Source organism: Protopterus annectens, chromosome 8.part0, assembly GCF_019279795.1.
Source record: "Protopterus annectens isolate FY-2018-M chromosome 8.part0, PAN1.0, whole genome shotgun sequence".
Classification (NCBI taxonomy): Eukaryota; Metazoa; Chordata; order Ceratodontiformes; family Protopteridae; genus Protopterus; species Protopterus annectens.
In genome coordinates this window covers 232,264,333-232,285,543 of record NC_056741.1, presented here as the reverse complement: position 1 = coordinate 232,285,543, position 21,211 = coordinate 232,264,333, and the positions used below count along the sequence as shown (strand labels likewise).

General features: G+C 44.8%; 1 protein-coding gene across 1 annotated transcript in view; it reads right to left on the bottom strand.

The window, feature by feature from the left end:
- LOC122808199 (adaptin ear-binding coat-associated protein 1-like) overlaps positions 1-21,211 on the bottom strand; it is a 477,147-nt gene that overhangs the window by 195,741 nt on the left and 260,195 nt on the right. The window contains exon 4 of the mRNA XM_044079168.1: positions 16,965-17,046. Coding sequence (XP_043935103.1) covers positions 16,965-17,046 — 82 coding nt within the window. The remainder of the gene's footprint in view (positions 1-16,964; positions 17,047-21,211) is intronic.

Sequence of the window (21,211 nt, the reverse complement as noted above, 5' to 3'; positions counted from 1 at the left end):
GGGGATTTAGGCCTGGATAAAAAAGGAAACTAATCTAGAAGGGCCTGGGTCTATGGTTGGGGAGTACTGGATCCTTGGGGGTGCCATAATATGTTTGAAAGGGCTTTGTTAGGATCCAATATCAACAGATCAGCCTTATCCTTACTGGATAGAGCCAGAGCCAAAGACACCAGATCCAGTTTGGTAGTGGCTGGCGCTGAAGGTTCGATAGACACAGATTTGGTAGATTTTGAAGTTCTACCTTTTGGCTCCAATGAATATGACTAAGCCAAGGAAAGTCTCCTCTTTCCCTTGCCACTGCTTTTCGAAGACAGGGAAGAAGCAGGGCTCGAATGAGCGGATTTTGATTTGGGAGTCGACGACTTGAGTTGACTACCAGAAATGGCCTCTTCAAAAGTGGACTGTAGCATTTCCCTAAAAATGAGATTTTTTTTCTTTCAACCAAAGCTCTATGGTTGAAAGAATAACAGATGGCACAATCTTCCTGTAAGTGAAGAGGCCCTAAACAGTAGATACACAGGGAGTGCAAGTCACTAAAATGTATTTTATGTTCGCACTTTGTGCTTTTTTTTTTTTTTTTTTTTTAAATCTTGCAGACTTTTCTCTGCCATGGGTCTCACAAAACAATACGGAGAACAAGTAGAATAATCACCACCCACTATTACACCAGAAAGGAGAAGGGCAAAGTAAAGTTTTTTTTTTTTTTTTTTTTAAACAGAGGGAAAAAAAACTACTAAAATAGTAGCAAAGACTACTTAGGAAGTTAAGGGAGGGGAATAACCTAAGAAAAAATGTTTACTACAGGGGAAAAAGAGGGGGAGAAGTGATGTAGCCTAATAAAAAGGAGGCTACTACAGAAAAATGGAAAAACAAGGGGAGATGGGATTAAAAAAAATACAAGAACGAAGAGAGTTAGGCAAGTAGAGAGCAAAAAGCTTGTAAAAATAACCTGACAATCCAAGAGCTCTATGGAAGGGCCACATCTTTGCGAAGTGGCAAATAAGATCTGAGGTAACAGGGAGAGATGCATTGTGGAAAAGGGGAAGTGACCAAGAGCAGTTTTGGTTGCTACGAGCTTAGCAACGGCCAAGGAACCCATATGTGAGGAAGCTATGACAATATCGGATATCATTTTCTAAGATTTATAGTGAACCTCCATCCTACTGTGATCCTTCTTTAGATGCTAATCATGGAAATAAGTGTAGAACTTGGCTAGGCTTGTAAGGGCCCTATGGCAATTAGCCTAGTAATTTCCTATGATCTTATGGACCCCAACCTTTGCAGGAGAGAGACGGCAAACTGCAGATTTAGAAGTAACTTTTCTGGAAGAGAAGCCAGAAAAAGAAGATTGTCCAGGTATGGACATACCTGAATACATCTGATCCTGCAGTAAGAAATCACTGGGGCCAACAACTGTGAATACCCTTGGGGCAGTGGATAAATCAAAGGGCAAGGCAGAGAACTCGGTGCAAGGAAGCTACAGAGAAACAAATTTTCTGTTGAGAGGATGAATAGGATGTCAAGAAAAGCATCCTTGATGTCCAGAGAGGCTACGTAAGTCTGAGGACAAATGAGAGGCAACAGTCTGTAAAGACAGCATGCAAAAATTAGCAACTTTTAGAAAAGGTGTTTAAATGGGAAAGGTTCAGAATGGGTCTGAGAGTACCTTCCTTCCTTGGCACAAGAAACAGCGTAATACCTCCTTCCCCTTTGGGGCAAAAGAACATGTTGAATTGTTCCTTGAGAAAGCAAATCCTTTAAAACCTGTGGAAACAAATCCAACTGGTTTGGAGGAGGATGAGCAATGCCCCTGAAAGGATGAAGATTTGTTTACATGTCATGAAGCATCCGTTTTGGATAAGAGAGATAACCCAGGAATCCCGAGTTATACTTACCCAAACTGGAAGTGACAAAGAAAGAGAAAGGAGGAGTTAGATTTGGAAGAGGTTGGTAATGCCAGACTACCTGGCTTACCTGGAAAAGGGTGTTTTGGAGTAGAACCTGAAAGAAATGCTTTAGGCTGAGGAGGTCTTCTAACACCTTTCTTAGTCTGGGAAGGATGATGTGTTTGTTTCCTCACAAAAGAAGTTTTAGAAGGGAGACTTCTGTAAAATTTTAGGGACAGGTAACAAAAAAACATGTTTTAAGTCCTGAAGTTCCCTTCCCTATTCTTGTAAGGACTTAAAGTCTGCAGCTACAACAAGAGCAGCTTCATCCAGAGGAACATCCATCAGTTTTGCTTTGATGTCATTTGGCAGCAGCTGAAGCCTCAACCAAGAATATGTTCTAATGACAGAACCAGAAGCAGCTGCTTTAGCTCATGCTTCTGCTGCATCAACTACATTTGATGGAGTGACAAGCCACTTGAGAAGAAGCTACTGAGAGAGACATAACCTGATTTTTAATATCAGACTCAGGAAGCTCAGAGCTCGGGTGGCCTGAGAAAGTAGCAAGTACAGTTGTGTACACTTGTAGATGTTAGTGTATTCACCGTTGCAGTCATCACATTTGGGTTATCCCTGCCAGGGTAGCCCTCGGCCGGCCCGAATACCAGAGGCTTAGTATTTCTGCATCAGTTGCTGTTGCTTCAGGACTGACATCAGGTCGCCAGTATTATAAAGTACGGCAGCCGACGCCATTACATCAATTGTTTGCCCTAACCTGTCAGGAGCCCTCAAGTGGGAGCCAGGTTCTGGTGGAAGAACCTCACCAGTCAAAAGTAAATACCAATATGTCCCTTGTAAGGAAAGAGAAGAAAGAAAAGGGGGATGGAGGGAGGGAAACCAGGACTGCAACAGTGAATACACCAACATCTACATTTATGGTAAGTGTACACAACTGTACTACTATGTTCTTCGTGTTTCACTGTTGCAGTCATCATTTTGGGTTGATTCCCAAAGCTGAAGAAATGGGTGGAGGCAGTAAAGGAAACTAGGGGCTGGCTAAGATGCCCTGCAAGACTGCAGAGGCAAACCCTGCCCTGGATTTGGAAATGACAGGCAGGTGGTAATGTTTGGTAAAGGTGTGAACAGAAGTCCAGGTGGCAGCCTCCAGGAGGTCCCTGGTAGGGACTCCTCTGAGGAAAGCTGCAGAGGTAGAGGCTGCTCTGGTGGAGCAAGTCCCGACTCCCTTGGGGGGAGGCTTCCCGTGTTGTTTGTAGCAGAAATGGATGCAGTGTGCTATCCATTTGGAAATGGTTTGTTTGGAGATGGCTTTGCCCTCTACCCCTTTAGCAAAGCTAGCCAGCAATTAATCAGACTATTTGAAGGATTTAGTTATGTCTAGATTGATTCTGAGCTGTCTGTGCACATCTAGAGTGTGCAGGATCCTTCCCCCTTGTTCTGTGGGTTAGGGAAAAAGGTGGGCAAATGAGTGGATTGGTTGAGAGCCACACTGGACACCACCTTGGGTATGAAGGATGGGTTAGACCTGAGGGATATCCCGTCAGCATGGAAGACAATGAAGGGTGTTCCACAGCCATGAGTGCTTGCAGCTTGGAGACCCTTCTGAAGTGATGGCTAGAAGGAAGGCAGTCTTCTAGGAGAGAAATTTTAGTTCTGCCGAAAAGGCTTGTTCAGAGGGGGGAGTGTGAGCTTTTCCAACACAAAGTTAAGGTCGCAAGCTGGGGATGTTGCTCTTCTGGGTGGCCTCAAGTTGCTAGCCCCTCTTAGGAACTGTTTGATCAAAGGGTGTGAGAAAAGGGGCTGCTCAGCTGGAAAAGGAGCAGAAATAGCAGAGGCTTGAATTTTAATGGAGTAAAAAGAGAGGCCACTGCGTAGCATGTCAGCTAAGTAATCCAGGATGACAGGGAGGGAGGGCTGTGCTGTATTTGGCTCTCTTCATGTGAATTCAGGTGCAGAACCTTTTCCATTGGTCAGCATATGACTTTCTAGTGCTAGGGTGTCTGGCCTCACGTACATCTAGAACCGGTTTACTGAGGTTGGCAGATTGATCGGGGGGGGGGGGGGGTTATGAATAAGCCAATTGGGTGTCTGCAATTGCATGAATTTCCCTTGCCTCTGGGTCAGGTGGTTTGGAATCTGAGGAAGATGTCAAGGTGGCAGTAGGGACAGGCTGCGCAGCAAGGGGTACCAGTGCTGGCGAGGTCAGTATGGACCTATAAGAATCGTCTTTGGTTTTTCCTCCTTTGTTTTGAGCAGTACCTTGGGGGATGAGGGGTAGTGGAAGAAGGGTGTAGACTGACAGTGACCCAGGGGAAGGACAGGCCATCCACTTTCCAAGCCATGCAGTGATGCTCCCTGGTACGGAACTTCCTGAGCTGATGGTTGGTGTGGGATGCAAACAGGTCGACCTTCGGGGTGACTCATTTCTGAGTTATTAGGGTGAAGGTTCTTCTGTTGGGTTGCCACTCGTGCGAGTCCAGAAGGTTTCTGCTTAAGTGGTCTGCCAGAGAGTTGAGAGTACCTGGTAGCAGTTGTGCTAACAGGTGTAGTTGCATGGCACAGGCCGTGTGCCAAAGGGTCATGACCAGCTTGCATAGAGGGTAGGAGTGAGTCCTTCCCTTCTTGTTGATGTACATCATCACAGTGGTGTTGTCTGTTTTGATCAGGCGAGCCCCTGGGGAGAGAAGGGACTTGTGCTGGACAGCTATCATCTCTTTTTAGTTGATATGCAGATGGATTTCCTGTGGGCTCCATTGGCCCTGTATGCACCTGCTGTCCAGGTGTGCACCCCAGGCATAGTCTGAAGAGTCTGTGATGAGGGTCTGGGCGGCAGGGGGTGGTGAGAAAGGTAGTCCCTTGTTGTGGGAGCATGCTGTTGCCCACCAGAGAAAATCTTTTCTGAGGCAAAGTATTAAAGGTATAAGAGCCTCCAGTTCTTGAGTGTTGACACTAAATACTTTAAGTACCACTGAAGTTCCCTCGTATGCAGTCTGGCATATGGAATGAGTAGGCCTCTTTTAGGTCAAGGGTGGCTAGCCAAGCATGGACAGCATGGGTAGCAATTGCTGGAGGGTGAGCATTTTGAATTTTGGGATCACCAGGAAGGTGTTTAGAATGGATAGAGGATGGGGCGCTCCAGGTGCCCTCTTTTCTGGGTACCAGAAAGAGTCTGGAGTAGAAACCTTGGCCTTTCTGTTCTGCAGGAACGTGCTCTACTGCCCTCATGGAGAGAAGGGAAATGACTTGCTTTTGCGCCTCTGCCAACTGGTTTGGAGGTAGATCTGGGAACCCTTTTGGAGATGGAATGGAGTGGAAAGAAGATTTGATCCCTGGGACACTATATTGAGAACCCAACAGTCATTGGTAATAGTGGCCCAGGTGCTTGGTGAAAGGAGAGTTTTCCTCCTAGGGGTAGGAGAAGGTGGGCAAAGGGAGGGGGTGGGGAAGGAGAGTTATTGTGAGTTCTTACTATAAGGGGGTGGCTTAGAACTCCCTGGTTTTGAAGTGGAGATAGGCCACTGCTTAGATCTCTGCATTCTCTGTGGCTGCTATTTGGGGGGGGGGGGTCTGGTTCCCTGGGGTCTGGGCTGAGCTGGCCTGGTGGGAGCAGGAAAGGACCCATGCTTGGTGGGACAATGCCTGCTGAACCTGGGTGGCTGGACCTGTAAGAAATGTACTGTCTGTATAGATTTTGCTTTTTCTTCCATCTTTTGTAAGACCTCTTCTGCCTTAGTGCCAAATAAGTTGTCAAGGGGGCATCCAACAATTTAGATTTAACATGGTCTGGCAAGGGCTGCTCCTTAAGCCATGCATGCCTTCTAAGGACAGATCCAGTGACTGCTGCCCTGCAAGAAACTTCTCTGGCGTCAAAACCAGGTGTGTTTAGTTACTTGACTTGCAGAATGCATTAACTGTTTTAACTCTCTAGATTCTGCACATGCAGGAACATTTTTTTTTTTTGTTTTGGAGTTCCAGGGTATGTTGCTGAAATTTTAGCAAATGGAACTGACAATTGAGTGCTCCGATAGCAAGAGTAGCTGAGGAGTATACTTTTTTACCCCATCTGTCTAGTGCGCGGGAATCCCCATCTGAGGGGGTGGAATTCTTGCCAGAGGTTGCTTTAACTCCTTTAAGCCCTTGAGAAATTACCTCAGGATCAGCAGTAGGATTTTTAAAAAGAAATTTGTGCGAGTCATGGACTCTGTAGTATCTGTCTGGTTTTCTGGGTGCAGGAGGGATGGTGTCAGGAGTCAAGCTGGATTCCAGGAAAACATCCTCCACAACATCCAGGACTGTGGGGATGGCCAAATGTCTGTGCTGTAGAAGCTCTAAAGATTCCCCGAGTCTCTTTTTAGACGGCGGGTAGTCCTGACTTTCACATTGGAAATGCTCCCTCAAGGTATGAAGGGTTTCCACGAAGGAAAAATCCTCTGGGGGAAGAGGCTGAAGGAATGGAATCTTCTGCATCAGAATCCTCATAAGCAGAGAGGGGTTGCATGTCTTCATAATCAGATGCATCAGAGTCATCGGACTCCTGCTCAGACAAAACTACAGGGAACAGATCTCTTTTCCTTTTGGAAGGGGTAAGCTTGGCTTCCCCTGATCAGGATAAGGTCTTTCCACCATTTTAAGCATTTGAGACTGAGGTAAGGAAGCAGGTGCCTGAGATTGGGCTGTCGGTTTCTTGGGTGTGGTTCGTACCCTGGGCCTAAGAAACTCAGTAGTTTTCAAAAGAATGGTAGTCGCGAAAGACTACGTTGGACTGTGTCGAGAATCGGTAGTGCGAAAGACTTCCTCCGAAGCCTGTGCATGCTCAGCAGCTCCGGACTAGACATGACTGCAGGATCCTTAGTTGAAGAGTTTTGCGGCATACTGGACTCTGAAAGGGTCTTGGTAGCAGCCTGTGAATTTACAGAAGCGGGCATCAGGGGCTGTGAAAGTACCTCACTGAGGACCGGAGAACTGACTACTAGCTTAATGGGAGAGCCGTCTGAAGGTTTGGACCTGTGCGGTCTGTCTGTCTTTATGTTTCTTCGGAAGATCTACCATCGGATGGCTTACTGAAGCCATACTGGAGTTAGAGAACTGTAAGCGAAAATATCTGGCTACAATAAGGGCCCAATGACGGATAGTTCTGGTGTTAAAGAAAGCAGAATAGCAAAGGACGTCGTGGTCTGGGCCTAAGCAAGTGAGAGTCTTGGTGTGGTATTTGCTTTCCAAAGGAAAGACAATTGTTAACTTGTTGACATCAGTTAGTGCAAGAATAAAGGGTCTCCAATGGGGTATTTGGCTTTAGAAGACTTCAGTTCAGTAGATGAAACTCAGGTAGTGGCCGACCGGCACTCGTGTGAACTGCTTCTGCTTCAGGCTCCACAGCAAGAAAGACTTGACATAATGGCGTTGGCTGCCTTACTTTATACTACTGATGACCTGACGCCAGTCCTGAAGCGACAGCAACCAACGCAGAAATACTAAGCCTCTGGTATTCGGGCCGGCAGAGGGCTACCCTGGCAGGGATTACCCAATTGTGATGACTGCAGCAGTGAAACACGAAGAACATCTAAAGAATATATGGACATGCGTGTGATAGTTAATGGAACGGAAAGCTAAAGTGGCAGAAGTGGATATCTTCCCAAAGTCTTTCCATAATCTTGCTCTCATCTGAAGGAGGAAGCTTAGAGGATGGTAATAACCTAGAAGATTTGTGTAAAGCAATGGATACCACAGTAGGATCAGAAGGGCATATATAAAGGAATTTACAGTTGACAAGCACCTTATAAAATCGGTCAGGCCTTTAGGTGCAGGAGCCTGAGATTCAGGGGCTTTAGAAGCAGAGGAAAAAGCATCCAAAAGGGCTGGTAATACAGACAGCACAGCAGAAGGGATTCTGCTTATAAAAGGTCATATCATTTTTGCACCTCAGAAACCTGAGAGCAGTCCCACTTAAAGAATTCTGTCATCTTAACAGTTTCTCCAAAGGATATTTCTTCCACTCGAGAATCTGCACCATTAGAGTCTTCCTAAGGGGAAGCATATTTTAAAGGAGATGTAACGAGTTTAATATGTCAAGGATTTCAAGAAGTCCTTATCGGATGAAGACATCTGAAAACTCCCGTTGTCTAACCCTCTTAACTGGTGAAGTAAAGGAGGGAGCTGAAACAGCAGGAGACTGCTTAAGAGCCATCAGTGCCTTAATCAAATCCTGTGAAAAAGTATCCCAATCTGACTGAGGCGACTGAGGAGCCGGAAGACTTTTTTTTGTTTTTTCTTAACATGCACATCTGCTTGATGACAAGTGGAGGGATCCGAAGCAGGCCTGCCTTCAACGATAGATACCGGAATCTCTTCCCTTACAAGAATGTATGCCTCTAGGCCCTTCCAATACTACAAGCTGCGGGTTCTCCTTGACCATCAGATACGAACTTTTCCACCGCCTTTGAGGACATACCTAGGTCAGATTCTTTAATGTCTCAGAGGTGGTACCTGCCAAAGTACCAGACCCAACCTCTGGATCTTCACTAACCTCGAGGGATATGTCAGTGGAAAGAGGCACAGCAGAAGAGGATTCAGGCTTTGGCTTACTGATTTTCCTCTTCAAAGTCTGCTCAGCAGAAGGACCTGTGGAATCCTCTAGAACATCTTTAGCTAGTCTTTTCAAATGCTGGTGCCCCGCCTTAGAGACGAAAGACTGCTTTGAAAGGTCTTTGGAACAAAGGCCTGACAAACAGCACAGGAACAGTGGTTGTGATTTGGGTCTAGACAAAAGAGGTAAAGCTCTTGACTGTCCTTGTATGGAATTTGCCTTCCACAGCTACACTTGTCCTTCCTGGATGACTAACTAAACAAAAACGTCGGTAGCAATAAAAATGTTAACCTCAAAGTACAGTTTTGTACCTACCATAAATGTAGATGTCCGATAGATATGCAACTGCAGTCCTGACATAAGGGTTGTCCTGCCTCAGGCAGCCCTTCGGTCAGCCGGATTCCAAAGTCTGGGTCCGGCGTCGGCTGATGTCGCCTCCTCCCCGACGTCAGAGCAGCTGGAGTATAAAGGCATCCGCCGACGCCATCTTCTTCAGTGTTTCTTGCCCCAGATGCCAGGTGCCCTCCAAGGAAGGCTAAATTTTGTGAATGGATAAGCAAAAAATTCCAGACATGCACAACAGTAAAACACATGCACCATAACAGATATCCCCAGCTAAAAAGGAGAGGGGGAAAGGACCCAAGGAAAAAAGCAGAGGGGTAGGTGGGAGGGAAAACCTGACTGCAGTTGCATATCTATCGGACATCTACATTTATGGTAGGTACAAAACTGTACTATGTCCTTCAAGAATGCAACTGCAGTCCTGACATATGGGTTGAATACCATAGCCAAGCTGGGAGTGGTAGGATCTAGGCAAGGGATGGTGTAGCTAAAAGACCCTGCAGGACTGCAGAAGCAAAGCCTGCTCGGGATCTGGAGTATAAAGGCAGGTTGTAGTGTTTGGTAAATGTATGCATGGAGCTCCATGTAGCAGCCTCTAGAATGTCCTTTGTAGCCACTCCTCTTAGAAAGGCTGTGGATGTGGCTATAGCTCTGGTTGAGTGTGGCCTAATATTGGCTATCACACCCTTTCCATGGAAGGATTTACAGAATCTGATGCAGTGTCCAGTCCATTTTGAAATTGTTTGTTTGGAGACTGCCTTTCCTTGCACTCCGGCAGCATAGGCTACAAATAGTTGGTCAGACTTCCTGGTGGTCTTTGTTCTGTCCAAGTAGTAGTGTAATTGTCTGTGTATGTCTCAAGTATGCAGCAGCTTTCCCCCTTTATTTTGAGGATTGGGAAAGAAAGTAGGCAGGTGAATTGCTTGATTTAGAGACACCCTGGATATCACTTTTGGCATGAATGAAGGATTGGTCCTTAGAGAAACTCTGTCCTGATGAAAAATGAGAAAGGGAGGTACTGCCATGAGGGCCTGCATCTCCAAGACTCTTCTTGCTGAGGTAACTGCCAACAGGAAGACCGTTTTCCAGGAGAGAAATTGCATTTCTGAAGATGCTGCTGGTTCAAAAGGAGGAAGAGTAAATTTTTCCAAGATGTAGTTGAGGTCCCATGCAGGAACTGGTGGTTTTCTATGAGGTTTGATATTCTTTATCCATCTTAGAAACGGTCTTAGCAAGGGATGTGAAAACACAGGTGGGTCACAGTTGTAATTTGCTGAGATTGCTGAAGCGTGAATTTTAATGGAAGAATATGAGAGGCCACTATGAAACATTTCTGTCAAGTATTCTAATATCTGAGGTATGCTCATCACCGATGCATCCTGGCCCTTTTTGGCATTCCAGATGATGAATCTCTTTCCACTTGGCCGAATAGGTTTTGCTGGTGGAAGGTCTGCGTGCTTCCAGCAAGATTTCCTGAACCTTTTCGGAGAGGGGGACATGGGTCAAAGTCATGGAACCCTCCAAGCTGTCAGTTGTAATGTTTGCAGGTTTTGATGCACAGTCCTGTAATTGTGTTGAGTTAGGAGCAGAGGCCATTGGGGCAAGGGCCACGGTTTGGTGGGAGTTATGCTTAGTAGCAAGGGATACCAATGCTGCCTCGGCCAGTCTGGAGCTATCAATATTCCTTTTGGTTACTCTGCTTTGATCTTCAGTAACACCTTGGTCAGTAATGGTAGAGGAGGGAATGCATAGACTTTTAGGGTATTCTAGCTGAAGGAGAGAGCATCCGTTCTCCAGGCTAGAGGATGGTGTGTTCTTGAGCAGAACCTGTCCAGGTGGTGATTGAGATGAGAAGCAAAGAGATCTATGTCCGGTCTTCCCCATGCAGTTATTTGTGAGAAAATGTGTGGATGCAGCATCCATTCGTGTGGATCCACGAAATTTCTGCTCAACCTGTCCGCCAGAACATTGTCCTTGCCCGGAACAAACTGGGATTGCAAATGGATGTTCAGTTTCAGGGACTTTTCCCAAAGAGCCATTATTAGCCTGCAGAGGGGATACGAGGGAGTGCCTCCTTGTTTGTTTATATACCACATGACAGTGGTGTTGTCTGTCCTTATTAGCAGATGGCCTTGTTGAAGAGATTTTCCAAAGGCTTCTATTGCATGCATCACTGCCAACATCTCTTTTTGATTTATGTGCAGAGGCATTTCCGTGGGGGTCCATTGACCTTGAATGCATCTGTTCTCCATGTGTGCCCCCCATCCATGATCTGAGGCGTCTGTTGTAATGGTTTGACTTGCTTGAACTTTGATGAAAGGCATGCCTTCGTTTAAATGGCTTGTTTGAGCCCACCACAAAAATTCCCTTTGCAGGCATGGAATGAGTGGTATTACGTCTTCCAGGTTGTGGCTGTGTTGAGACCATAAGCTTTTTAGGTACCATTGTAGCTTTCTCATGTGTAGCCTTGCAAGAGGGATCAGAAGAATGCAAGATGCCATGAAACCCAGGGCCTGCAGGATCTTCCTTGCGGTCAGCTGGGTAAGTTTTGCTGGGCTTTTGAAGTAATCTGGTAAATGCTGCTGTTTCTCCACTGTGAGGAAAGCCATTTGTGATTGTGTGTCCAGTTTTGCTCCTAGAAAAATAATCTTTTGGGATGGCAATAGTCTTGATTTTTGAATGTTGACTGTGTATCCCAAAGCCTGTAGCAACTGAATGACATAGTCCAAGTTTTTTATCAAGGTTTGTTTGCTGTCTGCTTGTATGAGGCAGTCGTCCAGGTAAGGGTATATTTGAATCCCCTGGAGTCTGCAATGTGCAACTACTGATGCCAGGCATTTCGTGAATACTCTGGGCGCAGTAGATAAGCCAAACGGCAATGCTGAGAATTGATAATGCTCTGTTCCTGCAAGAAATCTGAGGTATCTTCTGCAGCTGTGTCTGATTGGGACATGCAGGTATGCCTCCTTGAGGTCCAGAGTAACCAGCCAAGACCCCTTGCCCAGCATGGGAAGGAGTTGCTGTAATGTCAGCATTTTGAATTTTGGCACAATGAGAAAGGTGTTTAGAATGGACAAGTCCAGTATAGGCCTCCATTGCTTTTCTTTTCTTGGAACAAGGAACAGTGTTGAATAGAATCCCTGGCCTTGTTCCTGAGGAGAAACCTTTTCTATAGCTTTTATTTGTAACAGCTTTGAAACTTGTAAGAGAGCCTCTGCCCTTTGATTTTGTGGCAGGTTTGGCATGCCTTGTCTCGTTGGTAAGGTGTAGAAGTGGAACCTGTAACCTCTGTCTTTTATGTCCAGAATCCATTTGTCCTTGGTTAAAATGTGCCAGTTCTTTGAGAATAAGGATAATTTTCCACCTAGAGGTGCTTCTCTTTGAGCCTTGGTAGGCAGAGTGAAAGTCAAGTCATTGTGATTGTCCTTGTGGTGCAGGTGAACTCCCTGCGCCACTTCTCTGATTTGGTGGTTGCCATTGGCGGCCCCTGTAGGAGCCTCGGTATTGCCCTCTACCTCGAGCACGCCTGTTTTTTCCCCTTTGAAACTTATCTGAGTCTGGAAAGGACCAATTCTTTGAAGGCCAATTCCTGCTGAATCTAGGAGGCTGAACCTGGAGGAAATCCTTGACAGTCTGTACTGATTTTGCCTTTTCCTCAATAGACTTCAACACATCCTGTGCATTATCACCGAAAAGCTTCTGTTTTTCCAGAGGTGCATCCAGGAGCTTAACTTTAACATGGTCTGGCAGTGGCTGTTCTTTCAACCAAGCATGTCTACGTATAACGGCCCCTGTCATGGCTGCCCTACATGAAGCTTCCAATGCAACATAACCACACTGAAGAAAATGATCGCTAACCTGCTGAGTATTAAGCACCAAATCCTGCAATGCCTTTCTATCTATAGGCTCAGGAGAGGCTAACTTTTTCTGCAAATCATCCATTAAGTAATCCTGGTACTGAAACGTATGAAAAAGGCAGTTGAGACCTCATGGCAAGGGTGGAAGAGGTATAAACTTTTTCTGTCAGCGGGCAGAGGGTTTTTGGCCGAGGAAGTAGCCACTCCTTTGGGGCCCTGTGAAATAGTTTCTAGATCCACAGAGTAGGCCTTAAAGAGATGCTTATGGGTTTCAGGGACCCTGTAATATCTGTCAGGCTTGACAGGAGCAGGAGGGAGAGAATCAGGCGAAGCACTGGAGTCTGAGTATACATCATCAAGGACATCCAACACTGGAGGAATAGCTAAAGGTCTGTGTTGGGGTAGCTTAAGGAAGGTACGTAGCCTTTTCCTGGAGTCAGAAAATTCCTGACCCTGCCACTGAAAATGCTCTCTCGGAGTGGAGAACTTCACCAAAAGAAATATCCTCTGGAGGGGAGGCAGAGGGAATTGAATCCTCAGCATCTGAGTCCTCATAAGCCTGGAAGGATTCTTCCTGGGTATCTGAAGGCTCTAAATCCCCAGAGGCTTCATCTGAAGAGAGGGTGTCTGTCTGCTCAGTTCTAGGCCTTTTATCTGCAGGCGGCTGAGAACCTCTGTCTGGGTGCGGCTGAGAACCCCTGATAAGAGAGATTAGATCTGCAGCAAGAGTCATGATCTGTCTATCAGAAGAGGGGCCTTGAGAAGTAGATTTAGGATGGACCTTGGCCTGGCTGGCAGCCTTAGCACGTGCAAAGGCCTTGATGGACATGGATACCGGAGGCCTAGCTGCCCCACGTGCAGGGGTAACCTTGTCCACAGGAATGGTGTCGAGTAAATCTAGAGCTTCGGTTTCTGGAGGAAAATCAACAACGGGCACCATTGAAATATCCGGGGCCGAAGAACGCGTTAAAGCGGTGTCGTCAGTCTGGGGCGGTTGAATTACCGCTTCTGAAGTGACCGATGCACTCGCGGAGGGCCTAGGCGTGGTATCGGTGGACGACGCGGGCAGAGAATGTAGGTCCCGGTACTTGCGTTTTTTGGTAGATTGTGCTGTCGGTTGTTCCGACGGCATGATATAAGCAAAAGATTCGCCAAAAAAGTCTTTGGCAAATTCTGCCCGGCGCTGAGTGTGCGCTTATTAAAGCAAGCACAGGCAGCACAGGCCGAGACGTCGTGGTCTGGGCCCAGGCAAGGGAGGCAGTAAGAATGGAAGTCCTTATGAGGTATTTGTTTACCACAAGACAAACAATTGTTAACTTTTTCAATTTTTTCTGACATCGGCTGAGGCAAGAAAAAAATGTTCCCCAACGGGGTACTTAGCTTTTAGATGACTTCGGTACTGAAAACACAGGAGCTGACAGACCGGCACTTGCGAACTGCTTCTGCTTCGGGCACCGCGCAGCAAGAAAGACTGAAGAAGATGGCGTCGGCGGATGCCTTTATACTTCAGCCGCTCTGACGTCGGGGAGGAGGCGACATCAGCCGACGCCAGACCCAGACTTTGGAATCCGGCCGACCGAAGGGCTGCCTGAGGCAGGACAACCCATATGTCAGGACTGCAGTTGCATTCTTGAAGGACATCAGGATACTTATCTGAAAGCAACAAAAGGGAAACGGCCAACAGACTGAAGTACGAATCAAATGCTCTGAATGGCAGCAGAGAAGTTCTGGGGATTTTATGTGCAGACGTCTTTTTATGGCAGACGTATCAAGCCATACGTCGGATGTCCCATATACTTGCAGAAGCTAAAAACTGTTGTATGCTGGCTGGATGTTGGGTTGCTTGGGGTGGAAGATCTCTCTCATGTTAAAAGGAATACTGCAACATTAGAATAGAAGGATATCCCTAGTTGGATTTGTGTCCTCAGGAATCTCCGCATTATTCTGTTGACATCCATCTCAGTAAAGCTTCTGGTGGACCACACAAAAGGCAAACAGACAAACTAAGAATCAAAAGCACCAAAGGCTTAGCAGATTACTTAAAACAATTTATTGAGTAAGCGCTTTCGGAAACAAACTGTTTTTCTTTCTTCAGACAAGGTACAGCCATTTTGCAGAGCTTATAAATAACACATACAATGCTAATTAACTGATTATTAAAACTAATTAAATGGTTTTAAAGTGACAGATACAATTCAGTAGATTTTGACAAGCCAAAGGAAAAAAAACCTTTGCAGAGCTTATAAATGGTCTAGTAAGTACATGTGTTTTTTTTTTTTTGGATCCGTTTAACAAACAATTTATTAAGTGTTTTTAATATTTACACATAGTATCTTTATTCTTTATAGGTTGGGTGAATTGATAGGTAGGATTCTGGGACTTCTGGTGGACCAGACAAACCTAGTGGATTATGCCACAGACAGAGATAGAGTACAAATACAGTCTCTCTTGCAAGATGGGCGAGTGAGTCTAGGACTTCTGTTCTGGGGAAATATTTGCTGAAGCAAGGAATACTGGATCCAAGTGACTTGTGGATCAGACTTCCTCAGAGTCTTAGGTGGCAGACCCAGAGACCTTTTCCTTGACTTTTGTATTTTCTTCTCCTCGTGTCTTTCTTGCTCCTTAGACTTTTCTCGCTTTCCTTGCTCCTTAGACTTTTCTCGCTTTCCTTTCTCTTATCTAGACTTCTTTCGACTTCTTTTTCCTGTCTCTTATCGACTCTTGTTACTCAGGGAAGCTGAAGCAGAATTAGAAGTATTAGATGTTGAAGATTGGGAAGAAAACCCTGTTGGTGGGAGTGGGGGAGTAAACCGAATGGCGGCAGAAAAGTTCTGAGGATTACATGTTCGGATGTCCTTTTATGGCGGACGTCAGCACATACATGTGACGTCCAACTTACCTGCAGTAGCTAAAAGCTGTTGTATACCAGCTGGACATTGGGTCGCTGGGCAGAGGACTTTTCACATGTAAAGAATACTGCAACATTGTATATTCTATATGTCCTACATCCTTCCTTCTAGTAGAGATCAGCACTGCTTTAGGCATTAGAAAAAAAGTATCTTCCTCCTAGAGCAGGCTAGCTGTTTTCACTATCTCATTTCTCATTCACCAGCTGGTTTAATACCTAGATTGAACAGGTCAAGCAATAGACAGCATAGTCACTGTTCTCTGTGCATGTAACACGTGTTAACAGCAGTCTTAGTCAATATGCAATGGGACATCAGAATGCAAGAAAAAGCACAGGTGGCAATCTAACGGGAAAGGGTCTGATAGGCAACTGCACTGGTTTCCCTTCCTGGGGAAAGGGAAATACATCATGCATTCAGGAACTACTCTCTCTTGTACATGCAACATTATTCTATACAGCTCAAACTAATGTACTGATAGCAATGACAATTTTATTGTTCATATTCTGAAGCACAGGTGTCTGGGTAACTTTTAGTCATACCAGTTTTGGGAGGTGTCAAAAGTGGACACATTCTCCCCTCTGCTCATCTGTTAAGGGGAACTTGGATTTTTTCCCCCATAGTTTCTACAACTGCCTCTAAATTATTCCATTTTCTCTGGCTTTCAACTGGCTTCCCTTTTTTCTTCCCTCTCTTTCTGCTGTTAATCGTTATGCCTGGAACTCTCCCCAGTTTTTTTTAAATATTTTTCAGACATTCCTCACACGCACAGAACACACCTTTACAACATTAATGCAGTACATTAATCAACTTACACTACATGCACTGGGTGCAGTAATCTTTAGGTGTAACTTGTTTTCCACAGGCATAATGGGAGCAGCAGACAACTCTTCTTCATTTGATGCTCTTAAGAGGACTTTGAATTTATGCTATTAAATTTTTCCAAAAATCATCAAACAGCTGCAAGTAGGTCACAAAGAACCAACAGCTCTGGCATGAGATCAATGGGACAACAGTATTCAGACAGTGAGCAAAAATGTATAGAAGAAATTAGAACTTATAACCCCCCCCCCCCAATATTTAAACTGAAGACAAAATCAGGACTGGTTATCAAAAGCAAACTCAGCTTGTGAAATCCTGCAGAGACCGATACAGAAGGTACACCCAAATGGTATGATTTGCTGATAAAATTGACCCTTCATGAAGGAGTCAGCCTTCAGTCTCATTCCTCACTGGGGAACGTCCTCTCTGCTATATAAACAAATGTTTACTTCTTTCATAAAAGTCAAATTTTGGACGAGCCTTAATGTTCAATCCTCTGAAGGCTTGTTTGGATTTAAAAACTAAAATAGAATTATAAGAAGCTACTCACTTGAAATGATCCTGCAATGCAACATTGAAATCAAAGGCATCTCCTCGATCTGTGAACCCAACTCCAATAAATGCACTACGCCCTGCAATGGGGAAAAAAAAAAAGCCATTTTTCATAAAAAAACATTTTTTTGTCTTGCACATAGAAAAAAAGGCGAGTAAGACAAAAGCACAAAAACAACCTTAAAATTAAAAGGTTGAATGCCCACATGTAGTACAGCAGTTAGAGACATTTTTTCTGTGCCTAACTTAACTAAAGTTATAGCTGATAAAGCACTTGGGAGCGACATGAAGCAGCACCAAAGTCATCACTGCACTTTAAACATGAATGTCTTAAATGAAAGATACCAAGTGGAATTCAGAAAAATGCCTCATCTGCAGTTGGTACTTGCTGTTAGACATAAGAATAAGGACATCACTTCACACACATACTTATGAGGAAAAAAAAAGTTAGCAACTCTCTATCTACCAATGTAATGTGTGACCCGAAAATGCTGGGCAAAGACTGGCACGCAGTGCTAAGCAATGCTTAAAGTAAATAACTACTGTGCTGAAAACAGAGGTCAAGCTGTGTACTAAAAATACATCTCTGTGATGCTGTTGTAGCTGCCTTTTATCTTGTACAATTGGGTAGCACCGAGTAGTAAACATCAAAAACAGCAAGGCTGAAAGTGCTACTCCCTTAAGAGATCTAGCCTCAACTCTGGATACTATGTCAGAAGAAAAGTGGTAAATTCAGAGATCTTTAGAAAGTGTGCAGAAGGAAAATGGTTGCTATGCCTGCTTTTAAAATTTCAGTCAGTTGAAAATGCCCAAAAAACTTTATTTTACTTCTCATTTCAATATTTTAAGTTTTCTAGAAGGCCAGCTGAAAGAGGTATTGTCTAGAAGTACATTCTAAAGCTAGCCTCAGAGGTAAAGCAAAAGCCAGTAAATCCCACAGGTCAGATGTCTTGCAAGAAAAGGTTTGCAAGTCCAGTGCTATCGTAAGCAGCCTCACGTGGGAGGTAAGCAAAGCACCAGGATCCCCATAAATGGATGGGACCTTGATGAAGTGTGGCTTTGAATACTATTGCTCATGGAAGGAAGGCAATATGAATACTGTAGGATGGGAGGAAGAGATCAGTGCAAGACAGAGGCATGATCTAGGACCTCCAGAAAGTCTTGCCTTACATGATAAAAATACATGCTCCCAGAGCAGAGCAAATAAGACAGAGGAAAGAAAAGGATGGGTGAATGCATGACTGAGGAGCCTGAAGCTTTCAAAATAGCCCAGTTGGATACGTGGCTTCACCTGCTGTTCAAAAAAATATCCTACAGTGCCAAGGATGTCAGTAGATTAAATGTTAAGTAGTTAGACTCTGTGGCTCCCTTTAAGGACACGATCAAAAGGAAGAAAGGATGGTACTGCGTAGAGAATTACAGGAACACAGCCCCAAACTGAGAAGCTAGAGAAACAGCTGCTGGGGCAGACGAAAAAGAACTGATCCAGCTGTCTGTACATAGAGTCACAGCCTACTGGAAAGGGAACTGGAGCTACAGCTTAGAATGTTTTATGAGAATCAAGAAGAGCATTTTTTAATCTCCCAGATAAGGATCCAAAAACAGAATGCACACATAGGACCAGGAGGAGTAGTGAAGTGGAGAGCATGCAAAATACACAATACACCTATACAAGTGTAAGAAGGGAGAAGAGATTCTGAGGCGAACTTGAGCATTATGTACGAGTATGCCTGAGACTTTGGGAAATATTGACCAATTTAAGCAATAGAAAGCCTTAGTGCTATGAACTGAAAAGTTGGAAGTAACAGGTATAAAATTCCTGGACTACTTATCCAGCACACTAACTCTTGTATTAGAAGGGGGAAGAAAAGGTTGCAATCCTAGGGGGAAAAAATCAAGAAGTTTAAGAGCAGAATACATAACCATTATACAAATGGGCCACATTTCAAAGATTGAGCATAACTTACTGCAGGAAAACCAAAGATGTCGGCAGAACAAGCAAAGTGACGCAAAAGACCATTGCAAACTTCCCTGAATGGCAACAATTCAAGACCAGAATAACACATGCAAAAAGCATGCCTACATAAAGTCACAGTAAGTATCGCAGCTCCTCACTGCTGCAGTAGCCTTTATGCTACACGGGCTGTGTTTTGCCCAAGATGCAACAGACAAGCCCTTAGACTGCCTGGAACTAGTTTACCACAGTGGCAACAAAATCTATAGCTGAAAACAACCATCTGCATAAGGGAAAATGGTCCGTTTTGACGCAAGCTGCCCTTTATTTGTCCCAACATAAACATCTGATCATTTTTTTCTAAAAAACACTTAATTCTGCCAGGATTGTAACCAAGCTGCCTATTAATATCCAGAGTATCCAGAATCCTTTCTCCCTGGTTATGACGATATGGACAGAACACTGGGAGGTTGACCGCTTGATTCAAAGTGAACTCAAGACAACCTTGGGCATGAATGAGGGATTTGTTCAAGACCCTGTCTCTATGGAAGGCCAGACAGGGTTCCATTTACAATGAGAGATTGCAATCGAGACATTCTTGCAGATGTTAGAGAAAAACAGTCTAATAAACCTTAAGTTTGCTTGATGAGCAGGCTCAAATAGAACCATGGTTAACTTTTCCAGCACAAAAGTTAAGATCTCAGAGCCACTCCTGTGGCACAGATGCAATAAAGTCTCGACTATGGCCCAGAAGACCCGGGTTCTGTTAGCTCAGGTGACTGATGGACAAGTACCGTCCATCCCTTCTCTGCTGCTCCCAAGTAAAACCTCAGCTGTGTCTACATCTAAGGAGTACAGGAGTCTTTCCCCAGTTATGTGGGTTAGGAAAGAAAGTAGGAAGGTTTGTGGTCTAATTGACAGACATCTCATTCATTACTTTAGGCATGAAAGATGGCTTGTCCTTCAGGGTTAGCCTGCACTTGTGAAACATAAGAAAACCAGTGGAATGGCCACAAGTGGCTGCGACACCCAGTAGCAAAACTGCTTTCCAGGTCCAGAACTTCAGATATATTGAAGCAGATGGTTCAAAAAGAGGTAGAGTGAGCTTTTCCAGTATAAAATAGAGGTCCCAAAGAGGAGGCATGGACTTCCTTGGGGTGTCTTAGATGTGGTACTCCTTATAAGGAATAGTTTGAGTTTGACCTCGAGCCCAGACAAAGTACAGTTGTGTCCTACTTACCACAACTGTAGGCGCTTGACTAGATCAATTTTGCAATATGGATTCTTGGGTCTTCCTGCCATGCAGATGACCAGACTTACTTCCACAGTCTTTGCATCATCCCTAGCAGACTGACATCCAACAACCAATGTTTCAGCATCGGCATATAAGAAAGGCATCTGCTGGTGTAATGTTCAGGTTTGCATAAGTAGTGAACAAGCAGTCTGATGTCTGAGACAACACAACCTCCCCCACTTGTCTAAACCTGGTTGAGGAGGAAAACCACAGAATGCAGAAAGGGGATGGAGACAAGAGGACCACCTGTAAATACCTCTACCTTTTGCACCCAGAAGGGGCAGAGACGTGGTTAGCAAATAGAGGAATCTGAGGGTGCACTACAACACTGATCTACTCTAACATCTACAGTTAAGGTAAATTGGACATGTATGTACTATGTTCGTTACAGTCAATGATACAGTACTGATTCTTGGGAGGCCTTCCAAAGCAAAGAGATGAGGTAGGTCATCTGTATGACCAAAAGAAATAAGGTTTTGCAGGATGGCAGTAGCAAAACCTGCTCTAGTCATGGAGACATTGCCTAAGTTAGTGTTCTGTAAAGGTGTGCACAGAGTTCAATGTAGCTACCTCTATGACAGTCTGGGCAGGGACTCTTTAGGAAGGCAGTGGTTGCTCCATGCCTGGTAGAGTGGGCTTTAATGTGCCGAGGTAGAACTTTCCCATGATGGGAGTAACTGAACTTAATGCAGATGGCTAGCCATATGTAAAATGGGTTTGAAGGGCCTACCCAATTTACTCTCCGTGAAAGCCACCAGTAATTTCTTTGCTCTATTTGGGTACTGTATAGATGGGGCAAAAACCCCTATGTACCTGTGCATATCCAAGGAATGAAGGCCTTGCTCTGCTCTGTTCTGTGGATTTGAGAAGACGACTAGCAGATGGATAGCGTGGTTTAAGGCAAGTTCTGATTAACACCTTGGACATAAAATGGGTTTGTTCCAAGGGTTACCCTATCCTTCTGAGAGGCAGGGGAAGGCTCTTTACACATGAGGGC